Source organism: Oryctolagus cuniculus, chromosome 4 (assembly GCF_051225735.1).
Source record: "Oryctolagus cuniculus isolate XC-2025 breed Fujian yellow rabbit chromosome 4, ASM5122573v1, whole genome shotgun sequence".
In the NCBI taxonomy this organism is placed as follows: Eukaryota; Metazoa; Chordata; class Mammalia; order Lagomorpha; family Leporidae; genus Oryctolagus; species Oryctolagus cuniculus.
The window spans coordinates 1853109-1868361 of NC_142870.1; the positions used below are offsets into that span (position 1 = coordinate 1853109).

A 15253-nucleotide genomic window follows, 5' to 3' on the forward strand; every position below is an offset into this window, starting at 1 on the left:
AGTCACTCGGACTTGGGGGCGCGGCTACATGGTTGAGTGGAGAGAGTACACCTGGCCAGGCAGGCGGGCAGCTCAGCAGAGAGGCAGAGGGCTGAGCGTGCGGTCCGGTTGAGGCTGGGGTGGGGGGGTTTAAGGAGAAGGGTCTCTGTCTTCACACATCCCCTCCTGAAACACAGGATTTTATGGCTGTAAATACTAAGAAGCGGGCCGGCGCCGCGGCTCACTTGGCTAATCCTCCGCCTTGCGGCGCCGGCACACCGGGTTCTAGTCCCGGTCGGGGCGCTGGATTCTGTCCCGGTTGCCCCTCTTCCAGGCCAGCTCTCTGCTGTGGCCAGGGAGTGCAGTGGAGGATGGCCCAGGTCCTTGGGCCCTGCACCCCATGGGAGACCAGAAGCACCTGGCTCCTGCCATTGGATCAGCGCGATTCGCCGGCCGTGGCGGCCATTGGAGGGTGAACCAACGGCAAAAGGAAGACCCTTCTCTCTGTCTCTCTCTCTCACTGTCCACTCTGCCTGTCAAAAAATTAAAAATAAATAAATAAATCTTTAAAAAAATAATAAAAAAATATTAAGAAGCTCCTATCTGAGTTTTCCCCTGAAGGTATCAGACAGGAGGAGCCTAGCTGGCGCCATCCTGGGTTCAGAGGAAGGGTGAGCAGGACCCCCTGGAGAATGGGGATCCGGAGCAGGGTGTTTGAGATGCAGATACTGGGGTGCATCTGGGAGACTGTGGAAGATTTGTCAGGCAGAAGGGGCGGGGCCCCCACCTGGCAGGTTATCAGGTAGGAGGGGGCAGGGCAGGATGCGGAAGGCTGGGCTGCCCCTGAAACATCATCGGGATGACTTTGAGATGCAGATGCAGATGCTGGACATAGATGTCTTTTCTCTAGGCCTTTGTCACACACACATAAGCTCATATCTGACTTCCTACCTAACACTATCACGTGGTCAGCCCTGCACCCAGGGCTCCCTGTCACCCTCCTGCCCCTCCGGAGGTCTGCAGGCTGGTGGGGAGCCAGGGCTCTTGGATCCAGCTGAGCCTGGTTTCCCTGGATCTTCCCATGGGCACTGGGCCACAGGAGCAGCCCACGGGCACTGTGCCACAGGGGTAGCCCACGGGCACTGGGCCACAGGAGCAGCCCACAGGCGCTGGGCCACAGGAGCTGCCCATGGGCACTGGGCCACAGGAGCTGCCCACGGGTGCTGGGCCACAGGAGCTGCCCACGGGCACTGGGCCACAGGAGCTTCCCACGGGCACTAGGCCACAGGAGCAGCCGATGGGCACTGGGCCGCAGGAGCTGCCCACGGGTGCTGGGCCACAGGAGCTGCCCACGGGTGCTGGGCCACAGGAGCTGCCCACGGGTGCTGGGCCACAGGAGCTGCCCATGGGTGCTGGGCCAGGTTATTCTTACATTTTAGCTACTTCTAAAAATGCAGCAAGTGCTATTCTCTCTCCTTTTTCCTCGGGAGCACATGGCTGTCCACGTTGACGTCATTTTCTGAGAAATACCAGTGCGCGTGCGTAGCGTGTCTACACCTGGAATGGGCGGAGCAAGCCACTCTGCAGATGGGTGCTCCCCGTTGAGGCCAACACGCGTGACGCGGCGGCCCGCACCTTGCTCCAGCATGGTCAGGTGCTCACCGTGGGGCACCTGCGCGCTGGGAGGTGCGGCTCGGGAGCTTTGTCTCCTGCCCTATGTGTTGGCTATGGAGTAACGTCCATGCAGTTAGACACAGGGAGCATGAGGCCGGCCCTGTGACTCCCACCAGCCCCAGGGAGGAGCCCAGCTGGTCCCCCAGACCCTCGGGGTCTCCTCGGCCTCCTCTGTCCCCGGAGTGAGACCCCTGGCCTCTCACATCCGTGCTGTTTCCCTGTTTGCAGTGCCGTGAGGGGGATTCTGGGTGGGAAAACGGAGTTAAAAGATCTGTCTTTTGGTGCAGGCTGTGTTGGAACCATGCAGGTTTTTCCCACAGTGTTCACTTTTCTGTGGTGTTCTGAACCCCTCAGGCTTCGTCTCGTTATTCGGTCTTCAGCCGGTTTTGGGGTTCGGCTCCTTCGCCTCACAGAGCGACTGGGGGGTCTCCATCTCCTGGAGCGGAGACGCGGGGTGGCCCAGCTGATTCCTTGGCCATTTCTCGGACCTCTGCCGCCCCGCCGTGTGGGTTCCCACCCTGACTCGGTTCTTTAACATGAGAGGTGGTTTGGATTTCGAAGACGTCCATTTCAGCGGCGCATTGCGTAAGCCTGGCTTGCGATGCGCTGCGCATTATAAAACCGCTGCGTGCCACGTGCTGTCGGTTTTCACCCTCCTCTGAGCATCATCTTTCTCGGTTCGGTGATCAGCCCGTCAGCGGCCCATCTTCCCACAGTCCTCGGCGGCTTCGTGGTTTGTTCCGCAGTGCGGCTGTCTCGCCAGCTCCTGCTCACGGCTTTCGGTGAACTCCCTTCTACCTACTGGCGATCGTATGTCCACTTTCCCCCCACTTATTAAGTGAGATCCTTACTCATTAAGTTCAGTCTTTTGTCTTCTAACATTGGAAATCGAGGCTGTGGCTTTCCCCCAAACTACTGCTTTAGCTGCCCACTACCTGTGTTTATGGTAATATTTTCATCAGTATTGATTCCAAATATTTCAATATTTTTATTCTTATTTGACTTGTAAGTTATTTCAAAGCCTTGATTTAATTTTCTGAAGATGGGGATTATGTTTATTTATCTTTTTGATTAACAGTTTACTCACAGACATAGGCTATGTTTGGTGTAATTTCCTTGGTGCTGTAAGTAGATAATGTAAATACTGTGTTTTGTGTGTAAACATTATGTTCTTTGAAAACCATACACATTCTCTAGTTGTCTGTAGCACATATATCATGTATAGTATCATATTATTACATACAATATCTCCTATGATATAGATAGTTTCATTTCAAGCTCTGACTGTAGTTTCATATCTTCTTTTTAAAAAAATTTTTATTTGAGAAGTAGAGTTACAGACAGAGAAAAGGAGAGAGAGAGAGAGAGGTCTTCTATCCACTGTCCACTTCTCAATTGGCCACATCGGCTGGAGCTGCGCTGATCCCAAACCAGGAGCCAGGAGCTTCCTCCCGGTCTCCCAGGAGGGTGCAGGGGCCCAAGCACTTGGGCCATCCTCCACTGCCTTCCCAGGCCACAGCAGGGAGCTGGATCAGAAGTGGAGCAGCCGGGACTAGAATCAGCGCCCATATGGGATGCTGCACTGCAGGCGGTGGCTTTACCCGCTACGTCACAGCGCCGGCTCCCGCATCTCTTTTCCTGTGTTGTGAATGCCTTATGCATGATCCTGTAACACAATAATTGTGTGTGTGTGTGTGTGTGCTTTGTTGTTGTTGCGTGCTTTAGAATCTGCTTGGCTGCCAGTCATCCTGAGTTAAACAATTGAAATAGACACCCTGGGAATGGGCGTGGTTCCTCTATTAGGTCCTCAGCAGGTGGAGGGCGTTCGGATCAGTCTCTCAGACCACGACCTGGGTTTGGGTTTGCTTACGTGGTTGCGTTCCAGGTCATGCGCTGTGCGTGTTGGAGGAGTCCCCGCCTCCCGGGGGCGATGCCCTCAAGGCACCGCAGGGGTCTGCGCCCAGGCCTGCTCCTCACAGCAGGGGACAGCACCGTTCTTCTGCCCTCCACGACCACAGTCCCCAGGCTCACGAGGCCAGTGTGGGGACAGCACCCAGGAAGTCTCCGGGTCAGCTCCGCCCCACGCGGGAGGCTCTCTGGGGAGGGACCGCAGGGGCGTGGAATGAAGGAAAGTCGCAGCTTCAGGAAAGCGGTTTATTTGGCCTACATGGGCTTTGCTTTTCCCTGGCCTGAGAGGACCCCGGAGCCAGGACTCCCTGAGGGGACCCCCACGGTCAGGGAGGCATCCAGGTCATTCCGCTACACCCTCCCCCACAGTTCAAAGGAGTCGCTGGGCCCGGGTTCTGGGAGGGGTCCGTGGGTCAGAGCCGCCTGCCCGGGAGCAGCTGGCGCGGAGCTACTGTTCAGCAGCAGGTGGGGGTGCTGCAGGAGACCGGTCTGCAGAGCAGCGACGGGCTGGTGGGCTGGCAGCACCCGGACGACGGGCAGGAGGCGGCCACGTACACCACGGGCCTGCAGCTCACGGGCGCACACGGGGACGACGGGCAGGAAGGGGCCACGCACACCACGGGCCTGCAGCTCACGGGCGCACACGGGGACGACGGGCAGGAAGGGGCTGTGCACACCACGGGCCTGCAGCTCACGGGCGCACACGGGGATGATTGGCAGGAGGCGGCCACGTACACCACGGGCCTGCAGCTCACGGGCGCACACGGGGACGACGGGCAGGAGGGGGCCGTGCACACCACGGGCCTGCAGCTCACGGGCACGCAGCAGGCCACCTGGCTCCTCACGGGCACGCACACGGCAGCAGGCCTGCAGCTCACTGGCACGCAGAGGGATGACTGGCAGGGGCTGGGTGCGCAGCCCGCGGAGCAGCTGGTGTGGCACATGATGGCTGTGGCTGGCTGGTGTAGGGAGCGAGGTGTGATGTCTGCTGCCTCTTCCTCTGGGGTTTTTATACCTGGGCCCAGCCCCAGGCCAGCAGAGAAGCGCCCTGCTGTCTTCCTCCTGCCTGTTTTCATGGCCACTCAGCTGCTCATTATCCCGGGAAACGCTCTCCTGTACAAGCCCCACGGCAAACAAGGTTGGCTTGGAGGCCGGTTCCTTCCGTAAACAGAAGATTCCGGTTTGACTCCATGTGGGTTTCATTGTCCGGGCCACTGCTGTGTCCACAGCATCACGGGCTCAACTAAACCACCGCATCCTGGTTTTTTGTTTTCTTGTTTTTCCTTTTTGTTTCGTGTTAGCAGTGAAGACGCTGGGGTAATCACATGTTTTGGATTTTTACTGTAACACGCAGGTTGGTAACCTGTGTTCCGCGGCCACGTGTGGCCCACTGTTTCGGTAGGCAAAGTTGTGCCGGAGCCCAGCGCACTGCCTGTTCCGTATTGTTTACATCTGCCCGCACAGCAGTCGTGAGGTTCTGGCTGGCAAAGCCTGCCCCGCCGGCCAGCCGCCTCTGCACAGCGGTGGTCTGCACAGACCCTTGGACGCCCCGGCGGGCAGGTGTGCCTGGGCCTCAAGAGCCGCCTGGTGGTGGGCAATGAACAACAAAGAAACAGATGCCCGAGAGAACTCCAGCAGGGCCGCGTCCCACGGAGGGAAAGATTCAAAAGACAGAGGAATACCAGGCCGGGGACTCGGGGAGGTGTTGGCCGGATCAGGCAGAGAGTGTGGGCGTGGCGGGGCACACTCTGGGTGCTGGGTGACGGTACAGGTGCACAGATGCAAGCGACCCTGCGCTGGGGGCCTGAGGTTGGGAGTTGGGAGCCACCCAGTGCTGGGGCTGGTGCGCGGCCTCTCTCCACTCGGTCCCTGGTGTGGAACGCGGGGCCTTGAGCGGTCACAGGGTCGTGAGGGCGGAGCCTGTGTAGTGGGTTCGTCCTTTCCAGCAGGAGTGAGCCTTCGCTTGCCCCGACTGAGTTGGCCACGGTGACAGTGGGTGCTTACTCACCCACTTTAACTATTATGTGCCCCCAAACACTTTTGTTTTCTTTCTTTTTTTAAACATTTATTTATTGGCCAGCGCCGCGGCTCAATAGGCTAATCTTCCGCCTGCAGCACCGGCACACCGGGTTCTAGTCCCGGTTGCCCCTCTTCCAGGCCAGCTCTCTGCTGTGGCCAGGGAGTGCAGTGGAGGATGGCCCAAGTGCTTGGGCCCTGCACCCCATGGGAGACCAGGAGAAGCACCTGGCTCCTGGCTTCGGATCAGCACGATGTGCTGGCTGCAGCGCGCCGGCCACGGTGGCCATTGGAGGGTGAACCAACGGTAAAGGAAGACCTTTCTCTCTGTCTCTCTCTCTCACCGTTCACTCTGCCTGTAAAAAAAAAAAAAAAAAAAAAAGACTTATTTATTTATTTGAAAGTCAGAGTTACACATAGAGAGACAGAGAGGCAGAGAGAGGAGACACAGAGAGAGGTCTTCCATCTGCTGGTTCACTCCCCAATTGGCCACAAGAGCCAGGAGCTTCTTCCAGGTCTCCCACGGGGTGCAGGGGCCCAAGCACTTGGCCATCTTCCACTGCTTCCCAGGCCACAGCAGAGGCCCCTGGCGCCCCCTCTTTTGCACACATCTCCTGCTCCCTCACCATCTGCCACGAGTTCAGCCAGCGCGAGGCCCTCACCGGAAGCCAAGCAGGCGCCGGCACCAGAACCATGAGCTAAAATAAACCACCAGGGTTTACAAATGAGCAGGGTCCGGTGCTCTGTTACAGCAGCAGAGAGCAGGCTAAGGAATGGAAGAATGTGCAGAGAGAGGCCATTCAGGGAAACGGGAAGAACCCTGGACAGCAGCAGAGACCACAAGCAGAAGAGAACGACACTGAATTAACAAACACGTTCCGAGGAAGTGAGGGACAGAACTCTCTAAATTTCACTTTTAGAAAAGTACCAGATACAGCTCTAAGAATCTTAGAAATCCCAGCGGTATTAAAAGAAAAACATGGGGGCCGGGGCTGTGGCGCAGCGGGTAAAGCCGCCGCCTGCAGTACTGGCATCCCATATGGACGCCGGTTCAAGTCCCAGCTGCTCCACTTCTGATCCAGCTCTCTGCTAGCTCTCTCCCCAATTGGGGAGTGACCCAGCAGATGGAAGACCTCTCTCTGTCTCTCTCTCTCTCTGCCTCTGTCTCCCTTTGTGTAACTCTGACTTTCAAATAAATACATAAATAGATCTTTAAAAAAAGAAAGAAAAGAAACGCATTTCGGGGCACGTAGTAGTTAAAGTAACGAAAAGCAACACCAGCACACACTGAAAGCAGCTATGGCAGCGGATGCTTCCCTGGGGAGGGCCGGCGCCAGCAGAAACCGGGCAGGCCAGGCCGGGAGGCGGCGGAAGACGGGCACTGCCGGCCCAGGATCCTCCAGCTCTGGAAGCCCAGCAGCGAGGGCGCAGTGCAAACGCGTTCAGAGGAGCGGGCGCTGCGCCCTCCCCTGGCCAGCGGCACCGCCACGCGGCCGCTGTCCGGCGCTGGGAGGCTGGAGACGCTGCCGGCAGGAAGGCCCCGGGGTAAAAGCCGCCCCTCCTCTCTTCCTGACAGCCTGGTCAGAAAATAGGTTATTTCTCTGTGAAAAATTAAACGGAACATTTAAAACTCAGTAGCGTGAACACACGGCCACACGCGGCTGCCCCCAATTCCCTTTGTTGTTAGGGGTGGCTGGAGCTGTGACCAGCGCCGGGGAGAGTCTGCCGGGGCTGCACTGGGACGCCTGCGGCCTGTCCAGGGGCCGGCAGGTCGCTCCTGTCCTCTGGCCTTGGTCAGCAGAGTTCTCAGCGTGACCGCAGGGCCTGAGACCCAGTTAGTCTCCAGCTCTGCAGTGTAGTCCTCCCAGGTGCCCTCTGAGCACCACAGCGGCCCTGTTAGGATGCACACGGGTGCCGAGGGCACCTGGTGCAGCCCAGGGAGGGGACAGCACTGCCCTGAGGGGCGGCCGATCGCCTCCCCCGCAGGGCACGGCTGTGGCTGTGGCTGTGGCTGTGGCTGATGGACGCGGAGAGCTGGGCTGGAAGACACCTTGCCCACCTCCTGCCCTCGCCTGGAATCCCACGCCAACCTGCCTGCAGGGCTGGAGCTGCCGAGCCCTAGGCCGGGGCTCAGCCCCTCCCTCAACCTGCCGAGGGGTGGCCTGAGGCCCCGTGCCCGCTGTGTCCCGCGGGCCCTCTGGGTGCCAGGTCCGGAAGCCGTGGCCGCGCCCCTCAGGCGCGCTCTGGATGCTGTGCTGTGCACACCGCTCCTGCCTGACCCCGACTGCGGGCGCGCCCCCGGCCCTGCGGGAGCTGGCCCTGCAGGAGCCGGCCCTACAGTGCAGGCCCAGGGTCCAGGTGAGACCCAGCCCCGCCAATTCCCCGCTGCTCCGTTTGCGGGTGGGGGAGGCCGTGCCACGCAGCTCCCGAGGCCTGGTCACCTGTCCGCTGTGCAGAGGGGGCGTAGGGCACCGGACGCTAGCGCGGCTGCGGGAGCGAGGCCGCGGGGACCCTGTCAGCCCTGGTGTGGGAGCGGGGCCGCGGGGGCCCTGTCAGCCCTGGTGTGGGAGGGGGATGGGGCCGCGGGGGCCCTGTCAGCCCTGGTGCGGGAGTGGGGGCGGGGCCGCGTCCACCCCAACAGCCCTGGTGCGGGAGTGGGGGCGGGGCCGCGGGGGCCCTGACAGCCCTGGTGCGGGGGCGGGGGCGGGGGCGGGGCCGCCCTCAGTGAGGCTGTGACTTCTGGTGCGGTGACTCCAGTGAGGGAGCGGGACTTGGCTCTGCAGGGGAGGCCGTGCTGGCATTGGGTCAAGGGGGGTGACTGTGTGTGGGGGGACCCCAGGCAGGGCACATTCATGGGGAGAACCCCAAAATGCCCCCTGGGTCACCCGAGGCCCAAGGACAAAGGCCACCAGGGCAGCAGGCTGCAGACCAGCCCTGCCCCCACCCAGCCCCTCCAGCCATGGCTGCCCCGGGCCACACCAGCTACTCCAGGGTGCCTGCCCGCCTGCCTCCCTCTGTGGCGTCCCCACAGCCCAGCGCTGCTGCCCCCACCCCGCTGTGTGGCTCTGCTCACTGGCCCGTGTGTGCTGTGGCCACCCCTGCCCAGGGCCCTGTGGTTGTCAGTCTGCATGCTGTGCTGTGTCTGGGGTCAGGTGTCCTCCTGCTGCTGGGCCTGCCGCGTGCCGGGGGGCTCTGGGTGCCGCCAGCCCTCCTGCCCTGTGCTATACCACAGGCCGGTCAGCTGTGGCCTCCAAGGCCTGCCGGGTGATGTGGCCCGGCTCTATAATTGCCTCCTGCCGCAGGCTGAGCTCACGTGGCCCCACGGCTGGCCTGCCAGGCCAGAATAAGTCACCAGCAGACGGCCTGACCGCCACCAGTGAGGCCGGGGTTTCCACCTGCTAGTCCCTGGGTCCCCTGGCTGTCCCCCTGCTGCCCACCGCGTCCGTCACTGAGTCACCAGCTGCTGTGGCCTCTGGCAGCAAAGATCCGACACAAACCAGAAGCGCGTGCTCTCTGAGTCTGTGAGAGGTTGTAAAGGCCTGCCCCACTGCTTCCTAGGTGCGGTTCTCAGGACGCTGTGTCCGGGGAGTGGGCAGCGGCGCATCTGTGACAGAGCCCGCACGAGCCTCGAGGCTAGAGTGGGCGCTCCTTGTGCCCCGCTGGACGCCGCCCCAGCGGCTTCCCCTGCCCCACGCTGACCCGAGGGTCTGTGCGGGTCGAAGGCAACGCGCCAGCTTCCGCTCTGATTCCTTAGGGGAACTGCGCGTTATGAGTCGTGTTCAGTGCACTGGGGGTGAAAATGAAAGCTTAGCCTGCGTGGGGGTCAGCAGCTCCTCCCCCGTGGGAGTCAGCAGCTCCTCCTTATGCTTACGTGGCGGGAAAGGGGCCAGGACTGACCGCTGTGGTCATTGAAGAGCGGCCCCAAAGGCCCTCATCCCACACCCTGTAGCTGCGTCGCCTGGCAGAGGGACGTCCAGGTGTGATTACTCGGGGAGGGGTGGGCCCTGGAGAGAAGGCGGCAGTGCGGGCGGAGGGAGGCCAGGGGCCGAGGCACCTGCTCTGCAGGTGGAGGAAGGGCCGAGCCAGGACTGTGAGCAGCTCCTGGAACTGAGGAGACAGGTGACGGTTCTCTCTGGGCCCCCGGAGGCCAGCGGGGGAGACCCCAGACTCTGACCTCACAGCCGTGAGGCCTCTGGTTTGTGCCGTCTGATGCCACAGCTGCTCTCTGCCCTCCACCCTGTCCTGTGGGTCCCCAAGGGCAGCCCCTCTGCCCTGCCCCCATAGCATCCAGCTCCTGGCCTTGGCAGACCTAGGCCATGGTTGTTCCTACGGCAGGGGCTGTCCCTCTGGCTCCTGGCTTGTGAGGGGCTCACCACCAATGCCCCCCACCAGGACTGAGAGGCACGGCAGAGCTCCCCACAGAAGCCCTTCCCTTAGTCCCAGCCCCTACTGTGGCCTTGCCCCTGTTCACGGTCGGAGTCAGAGGGTGCACCTGTGTGCTGTGGGGCGCCAGCCTGAGGCTAGGCAGCGCTAGACATGGCCAGAAGGAAGCGTCCTGGGTCAGGCGCGGTGGCCTCTGTGAGGGCCCTTTCTTCACAATCTCGGGCTTTCTTATTTATTTATTTATTTATTTTTAATTTTATTTGACAGATAGAGTTAGTGAGAGAAAGACAGAGGGAAAGGTCTTCCTTCCATTGGTTCACTCCCCAAATGGCTGCCATGGCCGGTGCTGCGCTGATCCAAAGGCAGGAGCCAGGTGCTCCTCCTGGTCTCCCATGGGGTGCAGGGCCCAAGCACTTGGGCCATCCTCCACTGCACTCCCGGGCCACAGCAGAGAGCTGGCCTGGAAGAGGGGCAACCTGGACTAGAACCCAGCACTCAGGCTAATTTATTTAGGGAGTTGGGGCTGACCCCGTGACCCCTCCCATTCTGGCAGCTCGCGCTGGCCCCCGTTTGATTAAGATCTTTCTCTGGAAGCAGCCTGGTCACTCACCTGCCACGAGGTGTGACTGCCCTGCCCTGGTGGCTGTGGCATGGTGGTGACTGACAGCAGGAGTCGGACTCTTACAGCCGCATCTGAGTCGCCCTCAGGCCAAGCTTCCCGGAGTCCGTGGTCAGGCTCATTCTCGCTGTCCTGTGGGCCACCGTGGCCATCTCCTGGCCCTGGGCCAGCGTTGTCAGGTTACAAGTGTGCTTCTGTAGAAACCTCAATGACTGCAATGATAAATTCAAAGAGAAAGATACATGGGTGGGAATTCAGTTAGGACACCCGTGTCCCACATCCGAGCTGCCGCTCCCTGCTAATGCAAACCCTGGAAGGCAGTGGTGACGGCACCAGTAATTGGGTTCCTGACCCCGATTCATTTCTGGCTCCTGGCTTCAGCCTGGCGCAGCCCCAGCTGCTGGGGGAGTGAACTGGTGGATGGGAGACCTCTGTCTGTCTCCTTCTCTCTGTCACTCAAATAAATAAATAAACATTCAAAGCAGGGAAAATCAGAACAAAACCCGCAGAGCATAACAGGTGTAGTCTGTACAATAATTTTAATTTTCCTTTGGAAATTAATTTTTCTCTGTACAGCCATTGTCGTTCCCCTCTTCGTGGAGGAACGACACAGGACCCTGCGCTGTTCTTTCGTCTGCTCGGCCCTCCCCGGGTTTGCTGCTGGTTCTTCCCGGGTTGGCTGCCGACCCTTCCACCTCCGTGGAGGGGCGGGCCCCCCTGCCACTTTCTCCACTTCCGCGGGGGAGCGGCACACCGCCGGCCGGCCCTCTCGGGAGCTGCTCAGATGTTATCCGGATGTTCCCCTTAGATGTTCCTGGTGCATGTTGTCTCTCTCCTCCCTTATAGTCCTCCTCCACCAATCCCAACTCTGCTACCCACACGCCGAGTACACTGCTCTCCTCCAATCAGGAGCAGGATCAGCTCCTGTAGCTTATCAGTCAAGTTGGCGAGAGGCAGCTGCGTAGAAGTTTACTCCTCCCCAGCGCCATATTGTGGGAGAGCAGATGCATAGAATAAGTCTTAATTCCAGTAACTTAGTCTAGTCTCAGTTGCTCCCCACAAGCCATGTCAGGTTTTACCAAAGATAAACAAGGGAAAGCCAGCTTGCGTGACTTGTTCTACCAGCATTGGGCTTTATCATTCGCCTACCTGCAGTACTAAGAGTGGTTTACCACGTAGCAGTCCAATTCAGGGCCCTCCCAAGCCAGAAGCCACCGAAGCAGGCTCTGGGTTGCTTCCCGCAGGACCCACGTCGGCAGGCCCCAGGACCGACTCCCTCGCTGTGAGGCCAGCGTGTTTGTCACTTTCAAATATGCCCTGTTTCCAGTTGTGTCTTGTTGTAAAGAGAACAGTTTTTACTGAACTTCTATGAACAAGCGCATTGTCATAAAAAATAACAACGCGAACAGTTTTTGAGTTCTAGAGGAATCAAGTAGGGAGAAAAAAGGAAACGCTTTCATCTTGGTTTATAAAATCCTCTTCACCAGGCTGCTGCCAGTCACGGGCACTGAAAGGCATTTAAGCAAAGAATCGGCCCTGACTGGCGTCAGCAGTTTCACGAACCCATCAGTTGCTTTATCACCGTTCTGGAAATTTCTGTTTAGCTCAATGATCTTAAAAGTATCAGAAAACTAGGCCGGCGCCGCGGCTCACTAGGCTAATCCTCCGCCTTGCGGTGCCGGCACACCGGGTTCTAGTCCCTGTCGGGGCGCCAGATTCTGTCCCGGTTGCCCCTCTTCCAGGCCAGCTCTCTGCTGTGGCCCGGGAGTGCAGTGGAGGATGGCCCAAGTGCTTGGGCCCTGCACCCCATGGGAGACCAGGAGAAGTACCTGGCTCCTGGCTTTGGATCAGCGCAGTGCGCTGGCCGCGGCGGCCATTGGAGGGTGAACCAACAGCAAAGGAAGACTTTCTCTCTGTCTCTCTCTCTCACTGTCCACTCCGCCTGTCAAAAAATAAATAAAATAAAATTTAAAAAAAGTATCAGAAAACTATTTAAGAGTACTTGTTAGTCTTCTTAAAATATTTATTTATTTGTTTGAGAGGCAGAGTTACGGAGAGAGGGAGAGATGTTTTCCGTCCTCTGGTTCACTCCCCAGACGACCGCAGTGGCTGGAGCTGCTGATCTGAAGCCAGGAGGCAGGAGCTTCTTCCGGGTCTCCCACGTGGGTGCAGGGGCCCAAGGGCTTGACATCTTCCACTGCCTTACTGGGTGCATTAGCAGGGAGCTGGGTCAGAAGTGGAGCAGCCGGGACTCGAACCAGCACCTATAGGGGATGCCAGCACCGGGCACTGAAGCTTAACCTGCTACACCGGCCCCATTTGTTAGTCTTTTTAATAAATCTATAAACTTTTTAGAGAAGAATTGAAAGTGTGGATGCCAAAGGACTTAAGATAGCTCCGAGAGTTTGGCCAGTGACAGGAGCTCAGCCATGTTGCGGTGTCCTAAGACGAGAGCTGTGAGTGACCGCACCGCACCAGAACCAGCGGCTCTCATCACTCCTAATCACTTTACAACTTCTGCGTCAGGAACACGCGAAAAAATGAACTCTTTCAGGAATTAGCTTTCCTGCGTAACCAAAAACCTAACATCCACAGCTGCAGCATAAGAACTGCATTTGAACACACACAGTCTTTGTTTCTGCCTCTGTCACAAAGAGCAAAGAAGAATCTCTGTGCTGTGACTGCCTCTGCGCGGGCTGCACTCCGGAAGATGGTTTAGAGAGTGAAGAAACCAAACAGGGATTCGGTGTTTCGCCTGGTGGTTACGACACTTGCACCCCACATCAGAGACCTGGGTTCAGTTCCCAGCTCCGGCTGCAGACTCCGGCTGCTTGCTAACGCGGCCCCGGGCCAGCAGAGACAGCTGCAGCGACTGGGCCCCTGCTGCTCACGTGGGAGACCTGGACTGTGTTCCTGGCTCCTCGTGCACCCCTGCCCAGCCCCTCTGTTCAGCTCTCCCACATGGGTGGCAGGGACCCAAGTTCTTGGGCTATCTTCTGTTGGCTCCCAGGGTGTGCCCCTTAGCAGGAAGCTGGATCAGAAGCGGAGGAGCCAGGCACGTGGATATGGATGGGGGGGTCCCGTGTGGGGATTTAACTGCTGCGCTGAATGCCTGCCCCCAGATTAAAAAAAAAAAACATTTATTTATGTATTTGAAAGGCAGAGTTACAGAGAGGTTGAGGCAGAGGGGTGGGGGAAGGTCTTCCATCCGCTGGTTTACTCCTCACATAGCCAAGGAGTCTGGAGCTGGGCTGGTCTGAAGCCAGGAGCCAGGAGCTTCTTCCAGGTCTCCCACATGCGTGCAGGGGCCCAAGGACTTGAGCCATCTTCTACTGCTTTCCCAGGCCACAGCAGTGCGCTGGATCAGAAATGGAGCAGCAGGGACTTGATGCTGGCACTGCAGGTGGAAGCCTTACCGGCTATGCCACAGCACTAGCCACTAGATTTTGCTTTATTAAAAATTATTTGAGAGGCAGAAAGATAGGTAGAAAGAGGGAGAGGGCTCTCATCTGCTGGTTCACTCCCACACAGACACTGCCACTGGCTGGTTCACACCCCAAATGCCCAGAATGCTCCAGGCTGGGCCAGGTTGAAGCTGGGGACTAGGAGCTGCATCCTGGTCTCCCACGTGAGTGGCAGGACCCGACCTCCATCCTGGTCTCCTGCATGGGTGGCAGGGACCCAGCCTCCATCCCGGTCTCCCACGTGGGTGGCAGGACCCGGCCTCCATCCCGGTCTCCCACGTGGGTGGCAGGGACCCGGCCTCCATCCTGGTTTCCCACGTGGGTGGCAGGGACCCAGCCTCATCCTGGTCTCCCACGTGGGTGGCAGGGACCCGGCCTCCATCCTGGTCTCCCACGTGGGTGGCAGGACCCGGCCTCCATCCTGGTCTCCCACGTGGGTGGCAGGGACCCGGCCTCCATCCTGGTCTCCCACGTGGGTGGCAGGACCCGGCCTCCATCCTGGTCTCCCACGTGGGTGGCAGGGACCCGGCCTCCATCCTGGTCTCCCACGTGGGTGGCAGGACCCGGCCTCCATCCTGGTCTCCCACGTGGGTGGCAGGACCCGGCCTCCATCCTGGTCTCCCACGTGGGTGGCAGGACCCGGCCTCCATCCTGGTCTCCCACGTGGGTGGCAGGACCCGGCCTCCATCCTGGTCTCCCGCGTGGGTGGCAGGACCCGGCCTCCATCCTGGTCTCCCGCGTGGGTGGCAGGGACCCGACCTCCATCCTGGTCTCCCACATGTGTGGCAGGGACCCAGCTTCCATCCCGGTCTCCCACGTGGGTGGCAGGACCCGGCCTCCATCCTGGTCTCCCACGTGGGTGGCAGGGACCCGGCCTCCATCCTGGTCTCCCACGTGGGTGGCAGGACCCGGCCTCCATCCTGGTCTCCCACGTGGGTGGCAGGGACCCGGCCTCCATCCTGGTCTCCCACATGGGTGGCAGGACCCGGCCTCCATCCTGGTCTCCCACGTGGGTGGCAGGACCCGGCCTCCATCCTGGTCTCCCACGTGGGTGGCAGGGACCCGGCCTCCATCCTGGTCTCCCACGTGGGTGGCAGGACCCGGCCTCCATCCTGGTCTCCCACGTGGGTGGCAGGACCCGGCCTCCATCCTGGTCTCCCACTTGGGTGGCAGGACCCGGCCTCCATCCTGGTCTCCCGCGTGGGTGGCA

General features: G+C 59.6%; 2 protein-coding genes across 2 annotated transcripts in view; one reads left to right on the forward strand and one right to left on the reverse strand.

Moving 5' to 3' along the window:
* TSPEAR (thrombospondin type laminin G domain and EAR repeats) overlaps nt 1–15253 on the forward strand; it is a 159512-nt gene that overhangs the window by 26738 nt on the left and 117521 nt on the right. The window lies entirely within an intron of this gene.
* Nucleotides 3794–4531, reverse strand: LOC100342509 (uncharacterized). Its single transcript, XM_017339782.4, has one exon. The coding sequence runs from the start codon at nt 4503–4505 to the stop codon at nt 4017–4019; it is 489 nt and encodes a 162-aa protein (XP_017195271.3). The 5' UTR covers nt 4506–4531; the 3' UTR covers nt 3794–4016.

Excerpts from the sequence above, each read along its gene's own strand:
- LOC100342509 (XM_017339782.4), bottom strand. The coding sequence starts at position 4,505 with ATGTGCCACACCAGCTGCTCCGCGGGCTGCGCACCCAGCCCCTGCCAG.